The following is a 17,280-nucleotide window of genomic DNA, read 5'->3' on the forward strand; positions in this document are numbered from 1 at the left end:
GTAAGAAGCTTGCTTCCCAACAACATGGTTCTGGGTTCAGTCCCACTGCATGGCACTGTGAGTGAATTTGCTAGATGGAAACTGAAAGAAGCCCGCTGTGTGTGTGTGTGTGTGTGTGTGTGTGTGTATATATATATGTATAAGGATGAAAAGGAACACACGAGTTGATATATATGAAAAAATAAGTCAAAATAGAAAATGCTAAAATAATTTTATAAAGAACATTTCAGTACCTGTTTCAGTCATTTTGAGACCTTTTCAACTGTAACGATTAAATAATTAAATTTAGAAAAATTAAAAGAAATGTTTTTTTAAAGGAATATTTGTACAGTGTTCAAATATAAGTGGCATTTTCCTTGTTTCTGCCTTGCTCTGTCTCTCTTGTTCACACTTGTGGGTTCGAGGTGGAGGTCCTTGTGAATTCTTGGTAGGGAAGAAGAAGAAGGATGATGAGAAGCGGGGGAAGGAGGGAATTTTGGGAGTGCCTTGATTGTTGTATTTTGAATGGTCAGTGGCAGCTAACAGTTCATGACAGTATTTCTATTGAAAGGTTTGTCTATAGAATTTGCGTAGGTGTTATACTAAAAAGCAATAGTGATAAAGTTAGGAAGTAGAAGGGGGAGAAGAAGATGAAGAAGAAGATGATGATGATGATGATGAAGAAGGGAAAGAAGAAGAAGAAAGAGGAGAGAGAATATGAATGAGTGGAAGTAGTGAGGTGTTGTATGACTTAAAGTTGGGTTATAGCTGTGATTGGGGCTGAAATGTAGTGGGGGAAAATCCTGAAGTTGGTGTTTTGTTGTTGGCGCAAGTATCTATGTGTTGGCTGAATGTTATTTTTCTGTTTTGGGGAATTTTTATCTGGGATCTGTGCAGGGCCATTCTTTTACGCAAACTATTTTTCGTTTGGCCTATGTACTGCTCTTGACACCCAGAGCAGGTTAGTGTGTATATCAGGTTCTCCGAAGCACATGTGAAGTTGCTTTTCACTGTAAACCATTGTCCCTGTTTGAAGGAGAACTCTGATCCTTCAATTAGATAATCGCATATCCCGCAATTTGGTCTTCCACATTTTTTTACTGTCGGCTTCTGTGTTGTAGAGTGTATTTGGGCTTGTGTTAGGAGACTTTTCATAGATTTAGGCTGTCTCTTGCTTTTTATGATCGTGTGTGTTTGGAGGATTGTGTTCATTCTGTGGTCTTTTTTTAGCAGGGGTATGTTTTGGAGGATGGTGTCGAAGGCCTCATTGTTGAGAGGGTTGTGTGTGGAGATGTATGGTAAGGGTTTTGGTCGTAATTTTTTTCTTTGATTTGGGATGTTTGAGTTCTTGGATGTTGAGTTGGCGGGCACGTTGAATGCATATGTCAATAAGTGAAGGTGGGTAGTTCCTGGTAATGAGGGTATCTTTTAGTTCTTGTAGTCGTGTGTCTCTGGTGTTTGCATTAGAAACTATAGTACATATCCTTTTTGCTAGATTGAAGGGGATGTTCATTCTGGTGTGTCTGGGGTGGCATGAATTGAAAGGAAGATATTGCTTAGAATCTGTAGGCTTATAGTATATATCTGTTTCTATTACATTATTAGATTTCTTAATAAGGATATCGAGGAAGGGGAGTTGTTGCTGGCTATATTCCATCGTGAATTGAATGTTTACGTCCAGTCCATTTAAAATTGCTTGGAATTCTTTGAGTTTCTCTATATTTTCATGCCAAAGGATGAAACAGTCATCTAGGTATCTCCTCCAGTTGTTTTCTATGTAGAGGGAGAAAGGGCTGCCATATCTTTCTAGAACCTTACGATACAGACTGATTTCTAAATATCCCTTGACTAGGTTGGCAAAGGAGGGGGCCATTCGCGTACCCATAGCAGTCCCCGATTTTTGTCGGTAGAAGTTGTCTTTGAAGGCGAAGAAGTTATTTTCCAGGATGAATTTAACCCCTTCTATCACGAATTCTTTTTTGATGCGATGTGGGAGTTCGTTGGCGTGATTCTCTTGCCAACCTAGTCATGGGATATTTAGAAATCAGTCTGTATCGTAAGGTTCTAGAAAGATATGGCAGCCCTTTCTCCCTCTACATAGAAAACAACTGGAGGAGATACCTAGATGCGATGCTCCAGCATGGCCACAGTCAAATGACTGAATCAAGTAAAAGAATAAAGAATTAGGTTAAAATACAATTTGACGTTTTACAAATTGAGGCTATTTCTTTTTCTCCCCAAAAGTTTCTTTCCAAGCACGGTTAACCTTTACTGTGCAGGAACCAAGTATACCTGGTTCTCAGCATGTGTATTTGTGACACAGGAACTGAGTCAACTTGGCTTTTGATAGTGGGGGTTACTTGCCAGAATTCCCCACGTTTCATATGACATAGTACACACATTATCATCATCATCATTTAACGTCCGCTTTCCATGCTAGCATGGGTTGGACGGTTTGACCGGGGTCTGAGAAGCTAGGAGGCTGCGCCAGGCCACGTCTGATCTGGTAGTGTTTCTACATACCATATGCCCGTCCTAATGCCAACCACTCTGAGAGTGTAGTGGGTGCTTTTTACATGCCACCTGCACAGGTGCCAGACGAGGCTGGCAAACGGCCACGATTGGATGGTGCTTTTTACGTGCCACCGGCACAGAGGCCAGTCAAACCGGCACTGGCAACGGCCACGTTCGGATGGTTCTCTCACGTGCCACCGGCACTGGTATTACAGCTGCAATTTCCATTGATGTTGATCGATTTCGATTACTGACCAACAAATAGAGGTTGCAATAAATATTTGAATTTGACTAGTGTCAAATCACCAATTTGGTGGGTCATAAATTTAATCAGCAAAGCAACCATTAATACTGGTTTCAAATTTTGGCACAAGGCCAGCAATTTCGGGGCAGGTGGGTAAATCAAATACATTGACCCCCAGTACTCAACTGGTACTTATTTTGTTGACCCTGAAAGGATAAAAGGCAAAGCTGGCCCTGGAATTCAAACTCAGAACGTATAGACAGACAAAATGCCGCTAAACATTTTGCCCTGCAAGTTAATGATTCTGGCAGCTTGAACACCTCATTAACCCTTTCGTTACCGTATTTAGAGATGCTCTGTATTTCTTTCAATTAGTTTTAAATATAACAAAGAATTTAGTAAAATAACTTAGTTATCATTAAGCTAGTGTTAGGAACATAAACTGTGATTAAGGTTTGGTGGAAGATTTTAATTTAGAACTTTTGAAAACAAGACATTTGTACTACAGAGCCAGAGGCAATTTCAGACAAGTTGGTATCAAAAGGGTTAAATTAATCATTTGCTAATCCTTTTGTTAATAAATTTTTGTTGGGATGTCCTGTGTTTCTTTCAATTAATTTCAAATATAACAAAGAATTTAGTAGGAAGGGCATCCTAGCATTAGGAAGGCATCCTATTGGCGTTAGGAAGGGCATCCTATTGGTGTTAAGGAAAGGCATTTTGGCGTTAGGAAGGACATCTTGGTGTTAAGAAGGGCATCCAGCTGTAGAAACTCTGCCAGATCAGATTGGAGTCTGGTGCAGCCATCTGGTTCGCCAGCCCTCAGTCAAATTGTCCGACCCATGCTAGCATGGAAAGCAGACGTCAAACGATGATGATGATGATGAGTTATCATTAAGCTAGTGACAGGAACATAAATTGTGACTAAGGTCTATTGGAAGATTTTAACTCAAAACTTATGAAAACAAGACATTTGTACTACAGAACCAGAGGCAGTTTTAGACAAGTTGGTAACGAAAGGGTTAATATCACCTTACATATTAAAAAAAAAAAAATTCTTACCTGTGGGTGACGTTTGCACAAACGATGCTGAAATGTTTGATGCCAGCACTAATGTTTCTTCGTTACTAATATTTTCAGAAGAATCTGCATTTGAAAGTCGTTTACTCAATGTTTTAGCTGGTTTGCTTTGTATGTCTACATCTGGACCTAAACCAATGAGATCAAGAACGTTGAACTTAACTTTTGGTTGTCTTTGAGATCGCCTTGGTTCAGCCAAAGTATAACTGACGGCACCAACAGGAGAATTCCAGTTAGTTGGTGTTACACAGGAGGGCTCTTGTTTATCATCAGTATTACTGCTTTTACTATCAACACCCTTGGTTTTATCATTAGATTCCTCGCTTGGTAACGGTGAAGAAGTGTCGGTGATTGTGGTAATGTTTTCAGCAGTTAATTCTTGCTTGATTTGTCGATGTTCTTCATCATTTTCAACTGGGTGACTCTCTTCCGTACCAACTTCCATCATACAGTCATCGGTCTTCTCTGTCAGTTCTAACGAACCATCGTTAACCACATTTACTGAAGAACCATCAGAAGCTTCGATCTTTATGTTTTCTTTCATTAAAACAATCTGTGCCTGAACCATATCGTTATCATCTTCATTTGTTTGCGGAACTAAATTTGTCATTGTAGAACTGCAAGTGTTACTCTCTGTATTACTTGGATGTGTTTTCTGATCAACAGAATTACTCGAGCCGACAGCATTCATTGGGCTATTTATATTATCTACAGAGAAGTGTTTATCAGTATTCTTATCATTTCCCTCATTTTGGCCACTGGTAGAAATCCCTTGGTTTTTATCAGATTCAAGCAAATTATTTGAAGCACTTGCACTAACTGTTGTATTTTGAACTGCTTTGTAATGCTTGTCAGACACAGATGAGTTGTTGCAGTCAACATCAGGAGCTGATTGGCCAACATCGGTACTGCTACTCAACAACAAATTATTTTTAGATTCATTATTAATTTTCCTGGGTTCAATATTATTGTTTAATTCAGCAGGTGAATGACTAACGTGTTGAGACGTGACATTTTCTTCAGCATGTGTGACGTTAGTATCCAAGCATGCTGCTTCAGAAGTTGAAGGGAATGAGTCTTGAACGCTATTTGGTGCAAGCTCAACCTCAGATTTGTTAGAATCAAGTTTAGGATTAGAAAGACCAACACCTAAATCATTGTCCATTGAAGCCCTTTTATCATAAGCTGCTGGGGTGGACTGACCAGTAGACGATGACAAAGAGACCGTTGCAGTTGATGCAGTGGTGTCTTCCTCACTTATCAAAGTTTCTTCAGTTATCTTGCTTCCAGATGAAGACGACACATTTCCAGCAGAAGCTGTTGTTATGGTAGCATTAGATGTCTTCTCATCTCTTGATGTTGAAGTCTCATTGCAACTAGATGGGAACAGTGAGTTGGTTGCAGGAGTTCTTACAAACGTTTGTCCAGATGCAGACGTTACATTTTCATTCAATAAAGAAGTGACTTTAGTGTCTGGTTCTGATGTTTTCCCTACATATGAAGATGACTCTGCCATTTTAATTGGCGTCGACATTACCGTTTCACTTGTTGCAGGTACAGTAGCATTATCCTGGGAAATAGATTCTACATTGGTGGTAGATGGCGAATTTACATTAGCAGTAAAAGAAAAGGAGGGACGGTTATCCCCAGCTGGAGCAGTGTCCTTCTCTCCTGACGTGGACACAACCATAGCTCTTTCGACTGGCAATGTTCTATTACTGTCTGATGTCAAATTGTGTGATTGAACTGGGGTAACCTGTGATTTGGATAACATAACATCCTTATTACGAGACAAAACTGAATTACTTGATTCAAGAATGGTATCTTTTCTTTCAGAAATAGGTTTACTATCACTGGGGCATATTTTATCATGAGATGTTCCTCCAGTACTGCTTGTACGATGGACTGAGCTGCTTGTTGGAATCACCGTAGATTCTTTGCTGCTCGGCTCTGCAATGAATTCATTAGGAGTAGATGCAGAAGTAGTGGGCAAATAGGGTGAATTTGAAGATTCTTTGATAAAACTGCTTTTGATAACAGCATCACTTTGTTCTGGCTTCCGGTTATTGAAGTTGGACATTACAGAACTACTGGATACAGAAGGTGTCTCTAGAGATTCTGGATTACTGGTTAAACTCGTAAGATTCTGTCTTGCATTATTATTAGTATGGCTATTTGATACATATACACTGGACAGAGAAAGAGTAGTAGTGGGGAAGGTTGAAACAGAAGTAGCTTGAAATGGTTTGGAGGATGAACTTGACAGACCCTTCTGCTGCGGTAAAGTATTTTGTGAATTAACACCATTTCCACCTGAAGGAATGGTTGATACAGGGCTCTTTAGTTTATTCATGCTATTATCTGAAGCTGGATTAATTGAACTCAGTATGGGAGGTTGAGCCACTGGATGAACCTGAGGGGGACAGTAAGCACTAGAAGTAGGAACGGCTTCAGAAGTCCTTTGAATTATCAAATTATTATTACCAGCAACTAAGGTGCCATCTGTAGATGCTGTTACAACTGGTGTTTGAGTTATGTATGGAGACATAGGGTTATTATTTGGTTGTAATGCAACTGAAGATTGTTGTAGGGAACTATTAGAACTCAGATGAGTATTAACAAGAGGAGTTGGAGGAAGCAATAGATTAGAGTGTCTTTCTAAGTTTCTTGATAACACTGGCTCAGAGCTTAAACACTGTTGATTGTTAGATATAGATACTGAACTGCTGACAGTATTAACTGAACTCAGGGGACTGCTTGCTGTACTAGCAGATACAACAGTTTGCTTGTTACTTAAATAACTAGAAGGATAATTCAATGGTCTTGAACTACCAGAAACAAGATTTAAATCCTGTACTGTTGAGTCTGCTAAATTATTAGGATTAAGAGATAAAACTGGCTTATTAGGAAGATGACTTTGAACATTGGTTTGATGAGAATAATTAGAATCTCTCTGATGACTTGGCTCAGCAGTAATTTTCCTGGTGCTTTCATCATTGCTTTCCAACTGGTGACTAGGAGACTGATGCATAAAGTGGTCAGCAGCATTTGCTAACAAATGCATGTTGCAGTCAGTAACCTGATTACTTGAGGATCGTGTATCAGACGGGATTATCTTGCGAGTTTGATCCATTGATTCCTTTTGTTCAAATTCTAATTCATTTCTACGACCTCCAGAATCACAAAGGTCAAGATTATCCGAAGGTTTGTTGTTATTTTTGAAAGTTGTGTCTTCTTCCATGTTCAATTCATATACAGTTATCTGAAATAAGGTTAAAATATGGAAACTGATAATATTTGTTTTCTCTAACATTAACGAAATTATTAATTAATAATGGCAAGCTTCTTTCATATGGAATACAATAAAATATGCTGCTAAAAAAATACAGTAAATTTAGAACATTTTAAGGATCTTTACCTTTTGACCAACAGATTTTTTAATAATTTTTTGTAAACAAACACTTTCACAGTCACATGTGTGACTATGAAGGTATATGGCCAAGTGGCTAGGGTGCTGCACTCAGAAATGCAAGGGTGTGGTTCCAATTCCCAGACCAGGTGGTGTGTTATTTCTTAAGCAAAACATTCCATTTCACATTGTAACATCACGTAGTAACATTTCTTTGTTTTTACCACTGAAGGCAAGTGTAACCAATGCTATTGTGAACACACTGGCACTCGTGCCCCATGCCAGTAGGGTGCTAAGAGCACCATCCGAGCGTGACCGTTGCCAGAGCGGCTAACTGGCTTCCGTGCCAGTGGCATGTAGGAGGCACCATTCAAGCGAGATCGTTACCAGCATCGCCTTACTGGCACCCGTGCTGTTGGCATGTGCAAAAGATTCGAGCAAGGTTGTCAAGCAATGCTAGGGGGACAAACACAGACACACAAACACACACACATATATATATATACATATATACGACGGGCTTCTTTCAGTTTCCGTCTACCAAATCCACTCACAAGGCTTTGGTCGACCCGAGGCTATAGTAGAAGACACTTGCCCCAAGGTGCCACGCAGTGGGACTGAACCCGGAACCATTTGGTTGGTAAACAAGCTACTTACCACAGCCACTCCTGCGCCTATCTTTCAATTCTAAATTCATTTCATCTTCAGCTTACTGTTACTAACTGCTCATTTATACTGAAGAGGACAATTTTCATCTGAGAAAGATTTGCTGTTCATACCTATTTACTGATCTTATTTTCTGCTAAATACAAAATCTGATTCTCAAAACCACATGAAAAGTAGTGAGTAGTTGGTCGGCCGACTGGCTTTCTTAAATTTGCCTTCTCAATAATGATCAGGTTTATTTTTTTCACATCACAGACCCCTGTAATCAACCAACCCCTCCTCCAAAATTGCTGCCCTTGTGGCAAAATTTGAAACCATTACTATTATTATTATCATTATTATTATTATTTATTAAAGAGAAGAGAAAACAGTTTGCATCCTTACATTTATTCTTTGTTTGCCATGGTGTTGGATAAGTTTAAAATAGTCTTAATCTTATTTAACCCTTTCGTTACTGTATTTAATTTGAGATGCTCTGTGTTTCTTCCAATTATTTTAAATATAACAAAGAATATAGTAAAATAACTTAGTTATCATTCAGCTAGTGTTAGGGACATAAATTGTGACTAAGGTTTGGTGGAAGATTTTAATTCAGAAATTTTGAAAACAAGACATTTGTACTACAGAGCCAGAGCTGGTTTCAGCCATTTGAGATGCTCTGTGTTTCTTTCAATTACTTTAAATATAACAAAGAATTTAGAAAAATAACTTAGTTATCATTCAGCTAGTGTTAGGGACATAAATTGTGACTAAGGTTTGGTGGAAGGTTTTAATTCAGAAATTTTGAAAACCAGACATTTGTACTAAAGAGCCAGAGCCGGTTTCAGCCATTTGAGATGCTCTGTGTTTCTTTCAATTACTTTAAATATAACAAAGAATTTAGAAAAATAACTTAGTTATCATTCAGCTAGTGTTAGGGACATAAATTGTGACTAAGGTTTGGTGGAAGGTTTTAATTCAGAAATTTTGAAAACCAGACATTTGTACTAAAGAGCCAGAGCCGGTTTCAGCCGGGTTGGTAACGAAAGGGTTAAACATGGTAATTTCTCAGCCCTCTTTTCAATCCTTATAGCAGCATCACCACCACTATGAGAGATACACTGGATTAGATCAACGCAATTAATTATTTCTGTCAATCCTGATTAGGATGCTAAACACCAGAACGTAAGATTAACCAGTCATCAACAAGTTGACAGAGGAGCCTCTGGATAATTGTTCAAACTGCTAAAAATAGTACCCAACAGGCTTACAAAAAGACAAGCTGGATGCAACCTTGGATTTTCTGCACACATAGCCAAGTCAATGCTGCAATGCTTTTGATCACTGGTCTGTTCGATCAAGGTTAACTATTTTAAGATAAATAAGGCGGTGAGCTGGCAGAACCGTTAGCACGCCGGGCGAAATGCTTAGCAGTATTTTGTCTGACGTTCTGAGTTCAAATTCCGGCGAGGTCGACTTTGCCTTTCATCATTTCGGGGGTCGATTAAAAAAGTACCAGTCATGCACTGGGGTCGATGTAATCGACTTAATACCTATGTCTGTCCTTGTTTGTCCCCTCTGTGTTTAGCGCCTTGTGGGTAGTAAAGAAATAGGTATTTCGTCTGCCTCTACGTTCTGAGTTCAAATTCCGCCGAGGTTGACTTAGCCTTTCATCCTTTCGGGGTCAATTAAATAAGTACCAGTTACGCACTGGGGTCGATGTAATCGACTTAATCCGTTTGTCTGTCCTTGTTTGTCCCCTCTGTGTTTAGCCCCTTGTGGCTAGTAAAGAAATGGGTTAACTATTTTACTTGTGACATAATTCCGTTATTATATTCTTTAAATGATGATTATAATACATATGTGAATATAAGTATCCACATAAATTCAAATTGGCATAATCTGTTTCCTCTTGGGTGACTGCAAAATGGATAACTTAAAATAACATTTGCAGATGGCGCTGACAAATATATCGGAATTTCATGCGAAAACAAAACAAAAAAATAATTGGTGTGAGGCGGATAATTCACACACCCCATTAGAACGTATGAGGAAACAAAGTCAAGGTGCATAAATTATCCAACCCCCTACTCAATTTACAAAAAAAAAAGAAAACATTATATGAAATTCTGACATATTTGTAATCTACCCCCATCTGAATTGGGCGTAACTTCGGTATAGGTACCGGATACATTTCAAAAAGTGTTTTTTTTATATGTATGGGGGGGGGTAGGGTTTGTGTTAGGGTTAGGGGTTGGAGAAAAGGGTTTCTGTTACGGTACCTATACCGAAGGATCGCCCTGAATTGTATTAAGAAAATTTTGTTTAAAAATGTCGTTCTCAGAACGTTATAAAAAAAGCAAATCAAGGACTGTGAATTATCCGAAACTTCTCTCCAACTCTCCGGAAAACAAAACAAACTTCGCAACAAAATTCCGGTATAATCTTAATCTACACCTAAAACGTATCTCTTGAAAATTTCATTAAAAAAATGTGCATTTTTCAAAAAGTTACTAAAAAACAAAATCAAGCGGCCCACATCTGTAGTTGTGTCCTCAAATTTTACTGGAAATGGTGAAACCTAAAAATTAAACACGGCCAAAACTAATTTTCAAAACAACTCGTCTTTCGTTGCTAGACAAAACCTACAGGAGCGCAAGTAATGATTTTAAAACCTTAAGCAGTTTCTTTCACCTTAGCCTATAATCACCCCGTTTTAGTGTTATAACAGTTAATCCTTTTATTTTATCCGACGGAATGTATGAATAAAATAAGGAGTTTAAATTCTTTTTCCACGTGGTACAAAATGAACAGTTGTTTTGTTTTACTTCTAAACTTCTCTTTGTCCAAATTTTCATAAAGTATGATAAACTCTGACTTCTAACAAACGCAAGGCTTCACATTTTAGGAGGAAAAAAAACGATTAGATCGACCCCGCTGCTTGAATGTCACTTTATTTTACAGACCCTGGGGGACGAAAGTTTGAAATTCAAAAGACAAAGGGCAAAAAAAAAATTATTATTTCTAGACACAGGTCCTGAAATTTGAGGGAGCAGCTTTGTCGGTGACATCGACGCCAGTATCTGACTGATACTATGTTCTATTGACCCCCGAAAGAACGAAAGTCAAGTTGACCTCGATGGGAGCTGAATTCAGGGAACGTTAAGAGCAGGAACATAGTAGTAGTAGTAGTCCTTTGTCATAGGCACAAAGCCTGAAATTTTGGGGGAGGGGACCAGACGATTACATCGACACCAGTGTTTCACTGGTCCTTAATTCATCGACCCCGAAAGGATGAAAGGCAAAGTCGACCTCGGCGGAATTTGAACTAAGAACGTAGCGGCAGACGAAATACCGCTAAGCATTTCGCTCAAATAATAATAATAATAATAATCATAGTTTCTAATCTTGGCACAATGCCAGCAATTTCAGGGACGGAGGTAAGTCACATCGACCGCAGTTTTTAATTGGAACTCATTTCAACGACCCTCGAAAGGATGAAATCGAAGTCGACCTCCGTGGAATATGAACTCAGAACGTAAAGACGGACGAAATGCCGCTAAACATTTTGTTCGACATACCAACGATTCTGCCAGCTCGAATAATAATAATAATAAAAATACTTTCTACTATAGGCACAAGGCCTGAAATGTTGGGAGACGTGGCTAGTGGATAACATCATCTCCCGTATTGATTGGTACTATATTTTAACGGCCCCGAAAAGACGAAAGGGAAAGTTGACCTCAGCAGTATTTGAACTCGGAACGTAAAGATCCGGAACCGGAACACAATAATAATTGTTTACATGTGGTGCCCTCTGTTAATTGTTTATTTTTTTACTAATAACGATCTCTATTTCACTGGCCAAATGAAGCAAATAAATTAGAAACAATAAAGGCATGAATTTTTTTAAAACGTGGAGCATTTACATCGGGTGAAAACGGAGGTCAACATTAACAATAGAGGTATTGACAAAAAGAGAGAGAGAGAAAGAGACAGAGCAATAACAACGCAGAACAAGCACCTTCAAGTTGTTATCGGTGATTCACTACACCCCACTACCAATCTACCCAAGCGCCTTCTCGTAGTCCTTGCCGCCAACTTAACACCCCCATAAGAGTAGGGACCAATTAGCCACATCAATTTCGTCGCATTTCATAATTACTGCAACTTCATGATAATTAACTGCAATTGTTAAAAGGGCAACGCCTTCTAGTCCCGCCATAATTTTCCACTTCCAGTTACGAGCTGGAAGAAGTTTGATGATAGATTGCCCCGAGAGGCAAAGCAGTCCTCAAACCATTCAACCGTGTCCACCCCATATCTTCCACTAGACAGAGGGAGACTACCCTATCTTCACTGCTAAAAGACACTAGGTCGATATTCACCATAGACTCGACTGGTAGTCGGATCCGTTCCGCATAATATCAATAATAATACTAACATCACCCAAGAGTAGTAATAATGATGAACTTTATTATAAATAAAAGAAGCGCAATTAATCCTTAACATAGCATTTCACTGTTCTGCAAAACTGAACGAGGAAGCGTGCTGAATCGTGCACCTCCTGTCTTTATTATAAACAATACATACATATATATATATATATATATATATATAAAAGCCGAAATTGCGAGGATGACCCGGTTCTTGAATGAAGATTAGAGGCTTCGAATGACCCGTCCGTGTTTTTTGTATCGTCTATTTGGATGTTTTGCGCTCTTGTCCCATTTTGTATTTGATATATATATATATATAATATATATATATACATACCGGAGTAAGCACAAATGTGTATATATACATATATATATATACCGGAGTAAACACATAAATGTGTGTGTATATATATATATGTGTGCGTAATTGTGATGAAGAAGGGAGAGTAACTGGTCGTTTTTTTGTTTTTAATTGGAGTACACTTAGTTAATGCTTCTTAAATATCGGATAAACATATTAGCAGGTTTTCGAATTAGGGATCTGATCGAAGTATAAACACAAAAAAATATACTGGATTTGTTAAATGTATGAAGAAGGTAGCAAAACAATAAAAGGTTGGATTATAAAAAAAAAAGACACAACTAAAAAAAAGCCAAGTGTCGGGAGCGCCATCTATAGAGGAAAACCAGGTTGACAAGACATGAGTGTAATTATAATATTGTAAACAATAATAAAAGATTCTGGTTCATTCAAGCATTTTTTAATGATGAGAGTTAAATTGCTAAGTTTAAAAAGTAACACATATTGTATGTATATTTGTATAAAATAGAGAAAACGGGATAATAAAACAAGTGGGGGTTTTTTAGGGATTTTTTTTATAGATATTATATCAACCTCTTCATGAGAGTGACATTGTGTATTTCTAATTAATTATCTTGTTAGGAAGGGGTTTATTATTATTTTGGGGGGAAGAGGAAAGAAACAGTTATTTAATTGCATCCTAAGCCAGTTTGAGACGGGATTTTAAAGTAAGAAAGAGTTTACCATTGTAAACAGTGAAATGTGACATCAGATGTAATTTAAGGGGCAGAGTGGAAACTTGGTGTATTTCTAATTAACTATCTTGTTCGGAAATGGTTTATTTTTTAGAAGGGGGAAGAAACAGCTATTTAAATGCATCTAAGCCAGTCTGAGACGGGATTCTAAAGTAAGAAAGGGCTACCATTGTCATCAGGTGTAATTTAAGGGACATAGTGTAAACTTTGTGTATTTCTATCTAATTAATCAACTATCTTGTTAGGAAGGGGTTTATTATTTTTTGGGGAAGAGGAAAGAAACAGTTATTTAATTGCATCTAAGCCAGTTTGATATGGGATTTTAAAGTAAGAAAGGGCTACCATTGTCATCAGGTGTAATTGAAGGGGCATAGTGGAAACTTTGTGTATTTCTAATTAACTATTTTGTTAGGAAAGGGTTTATTATTATTTTTTGGGGAAGAGGAAAGAAACAGTTATTTAATTGCATCTAAGCCAGTTTGATATGGGATTTTAAAGTAAGAAAGGGCTACCATTGTCATCAGGTGTAATTGAAGGGGCATAGTGGAAACTTTGTGTATTTCTAATTAATTAACTATCTTGTTAGGAAAGGGTTTATTATTTTTGGGGGGAAGAGGAAAGAAACTATTTAAATGCATCCTAAGCCAGTTTGAGATGGGATTTAAAATAAGAAAGGGCTACCATTGTCATCAGATGTAATTTAAGGGGCGTAGTGGAAACTTGGTGCATTTCTAATTAATTAACTATCTTGTTAGCAAGGGGTTTATTATTATTTTTTAGAAGAAACAGCTATTGAAATGCATCCTAAGCCAGTCTGAGATGGGATTTTAAAGTAAGAAAGGGTTTACCATTGTAAACAGTGAAATGTGACATCAGTTGTAATTTAAGGGGCAGAGTGGAAACTTTGTGTATTTCTAATTAATTAACTATCTTGTAAGGAAGGGGTTTGTTATTATTTTTTAGAAGGGGGAAGAAACAGCTATTTAATTGCATCCTAAGCCAGTTTGAGACAGGATTCTAAAGTAAGAAAGGGCTTCCCTTGTAAACAGCGAAATGTGACATAAGATGTAATTTAAGGGTCATAGTGGAAACATCAGTGTCAACAGGATAACAAATATGGATACGGTTTAAAGCCGCGAGGGTGTTAATAAAGGACCGAGGAGCATCCCATGCCGGCGACTTCGTTCTATCGATTGTTATTGCAAACAACAGGAATGATGTGAAGAATATGGCAAGCCTTTTGGTTGAGGCAGAGCGTAAAGAATAATGGTGAGTATAGATATAGTTACCCCGAATCGGATCTTCGAAGAATGTCGATGAAATTAAGGACAATAATGTTACAGAAACATTATAAACAAAGACAAATGGCAAATTTCCTGACACGCCATTATAATTCCGGTGAATCGTAGTATCGTCCTGTCACGTGAGGGTTCGTGACGATAACGATTACATATTACGGAAGGCCAAAAGCGACACTATATATATATACATACATACATATTATCATTTATATATAAAACTGTAGTTGTGTGAGTGTCTGTCTCCTACGATTTAGATTCCTAACTACTCCCACATTTTGCGGTGCAGTTTAACCAAATTCGGGTATCTTATAGTCGTGATTCATATCGAGCCCGTCTGCGTATTAGCGCGCGTCTACGATTTTAAAAATAATTTAACATCATTTTTTATTCCATTTTAATGCATAATTTTTCGTGTGTCGATGGCGGCGGAGTTGGCGTCCATGGTCACACCTGCGCCTGTTTGCTTCTCCCCCTTCTTCCCTCCCTCGTGAAGCTGTGGGGAAAGGGGTGTAAGGAAATCAACGTCGTAAAGCGTTGTCAAGGAGACCAGCGTTCTTTTAGAACAACGACTTCATGGCTTGAAGACACCAAAACAGAAATGGCTAAGAAAGCTCGAATTGGCATCTATAAGGGAAGTAACTCTCTAAAAATGCTTATATAGTTATTTCCCTTACAAACCCGAGCAACGCCGGGCGATACTGCTAGTCTATATATATAAAATTGTAGTTGTGTGAGTGTCTGTCTCCTACGATTTAGATTCCTAACTACTCCCACATTTTGCGGTGCAGTTTAACCAAACTCGGGTATCTTATAGTCGTGATTCATATCGAGCCCGTCTGGGTATTAGCGCGCGTCTACGATGAGTCTACGATTTTAAAAATAATTTAACATCATTTTTTATTCCATTTTAATGCATATTTTTTCGTGTGTCGATGGCGGCGGAGTTGGCGTCCACGCTCACACCTGCACCTGTGGGGAAGGGAGTGTAAGGAAATCAACGTCGTAAAGCGGTGTCAAGGACCCAGCGTTCTTTTAGAACAACGACTTCATGGCTTGAAGACACCAAAACAGAAATGGCTAAGAAAGCGTCTACATGAGTCTACGATTTAAAAAAAAAATTACCATCATTTTTTCCATTTTAATGCATTTTTTCGCTATTATATAAGGGAAGTAACTCTCTAAAAATGTCTACGATGAGTCAACGATTTAAAAAAAAAATTACCATCATTTTTTATTCCATTTTTAATGCATTTTTTTGCTATAACTCTCTAAAAATGCTTATATAGTTATTTCCCTTACAAACCCGAGCAACGCCGGGCGATAGTGCTAGTCTTTATATATAAAAGTAATAAAACTAAGGTTGTGTGTCTGTCTCCTACGATTTAGATTCCTTACTCCCACATTTTGCGGTGCAGTTTAACCAAAACCAGGTATCTTATAGTCGTGATTCATATCGAGCCCTTCTGGGTATTAGCACGCGTCTACGATGAGTCTACGATTTTAAAAAAAAATTTACCATCATTTTTTCCATTTTGATGCATTTTTTTCGCTATTATATAAGGGAAGTAACTCTCTAAAAATGTCTACGATGAGTCAACGATTTAAAAAAAAATTTACCATCTTTTTTTTCCATTTTTAATGCATTTTTTGCTATTTTTTGGCTATAACTCTCTAAAAATGCTTATATAGTTATTTCCCTTACAAACCCGAGCAACGCCGGGTGATACTGCTAGTATATATATATAAGTTCAGCAAAAGTTTAGATTCAAATGAATATGGTACTTAATTTAGATGCACCAGAATTCTGTATAGTGTTATCCATAAAAATCCGTGGGCTGATTATAATCAAAATAAGCAACAATAATGACTCCGGTAATTTGGTACGATCGTTTCGTACTACATCATTTTATTAAATGTTGTAAGTATTACAACAGTTTTAAAATGCTGAGCACTCATTAATGGAAAACCTCTATAATTGGCTGATGAGTGCTCAGCATTTTAAAACTGTTGTAATACTTACAACATTTAATAAAATGATGTAGTACGAAACGATCGTACCAATTACCAGAGTCATTCTTGTTGCTCATTTTCACACATATATATAATATATATATATATATATATATATATATATATATATATATGTATGTGTGTGTGTGTGTGTGTGTGTGTGTGTCGCTTATATATATACATATATAATAATTATTATTTGAGGGAATAAAATCCAAACTTACAAGGAAAAAGAATTCAATTTAGAAATACTAAATCAAATTCCACACAATATAATAAATATATAAAAAAATATTAGAAAAAACCCCACCTTTTATCAATTCAAAATGAATAATTAAATTACACCATCTAGAAAATTATATATAATAGAAAGTTAAAATTAAAATAACAATAAAAAGTAAAGATTAAGTAAATTACAAAAAATAATAAAAGATATATTTATATGGAAATGATTTCTCTACTACTATAATGATTTCTTAAATATAGCAACGAAACACGTGTCAAGTTTTTCTACCTATTATATACATTTTTATTATTTTTCTAATATTTATATATATATATATATATATATATATATATAAGAAAATAGTAAAGTGTGAAAAA

The 17,280-nt window shown here is 37.2% G+C and overlaps 1 protein-coding gene across 2 annotated transcripts in view; it reads right to left on the minus strand.

Annotated features, from left to right (window-relative positions):
- LOC115217034 (serine-rich adhesin for platelets) overlaps window positions 1–14,804 on the minus strand; it is a 44,466-nt gene extending 29,662 nt beyond the window's left edge. For both annotated transcript variants that reach the window (XM_029786588.2, XM_036507173.1), the window contains exons 1-2: window positions 14,656–14,804; window positions 3,800–7,079 (exon numbers count right to left, since the gene is read on the minus strand). In XM_029786588.2, coding sequence (XP_029642448.1) covers window positions 3,800–7,058 — 3,259 coding nt within the window. In that variant the 5' untranslated portion in view covers window positions 7,059–7,079; window positions 14,656–14,804. The remainder of the gene's footprint in view (window positions 1–3,799; window positions 7,080–14,655) is intronic.
- Window positions 14,805–17,280: the final 2,476 nt, after the last annotated feature.

The sequence above is a fragment of the Octopus sinensis genome, linkage group LG11, assembly GCF_006345805.1.
Source record: "Octopus sinensis linkage group LG11, ASM634580v1, whole genome shotgun sequence".
In the NCBI taxonomy this organism is placed as follows: domain Eukaryota; kingdom Metazoa; phylum Mollusca; class Cephalopoda; order Octopoda; family Octopodidae; genus Octopus; species Octopus sinensis.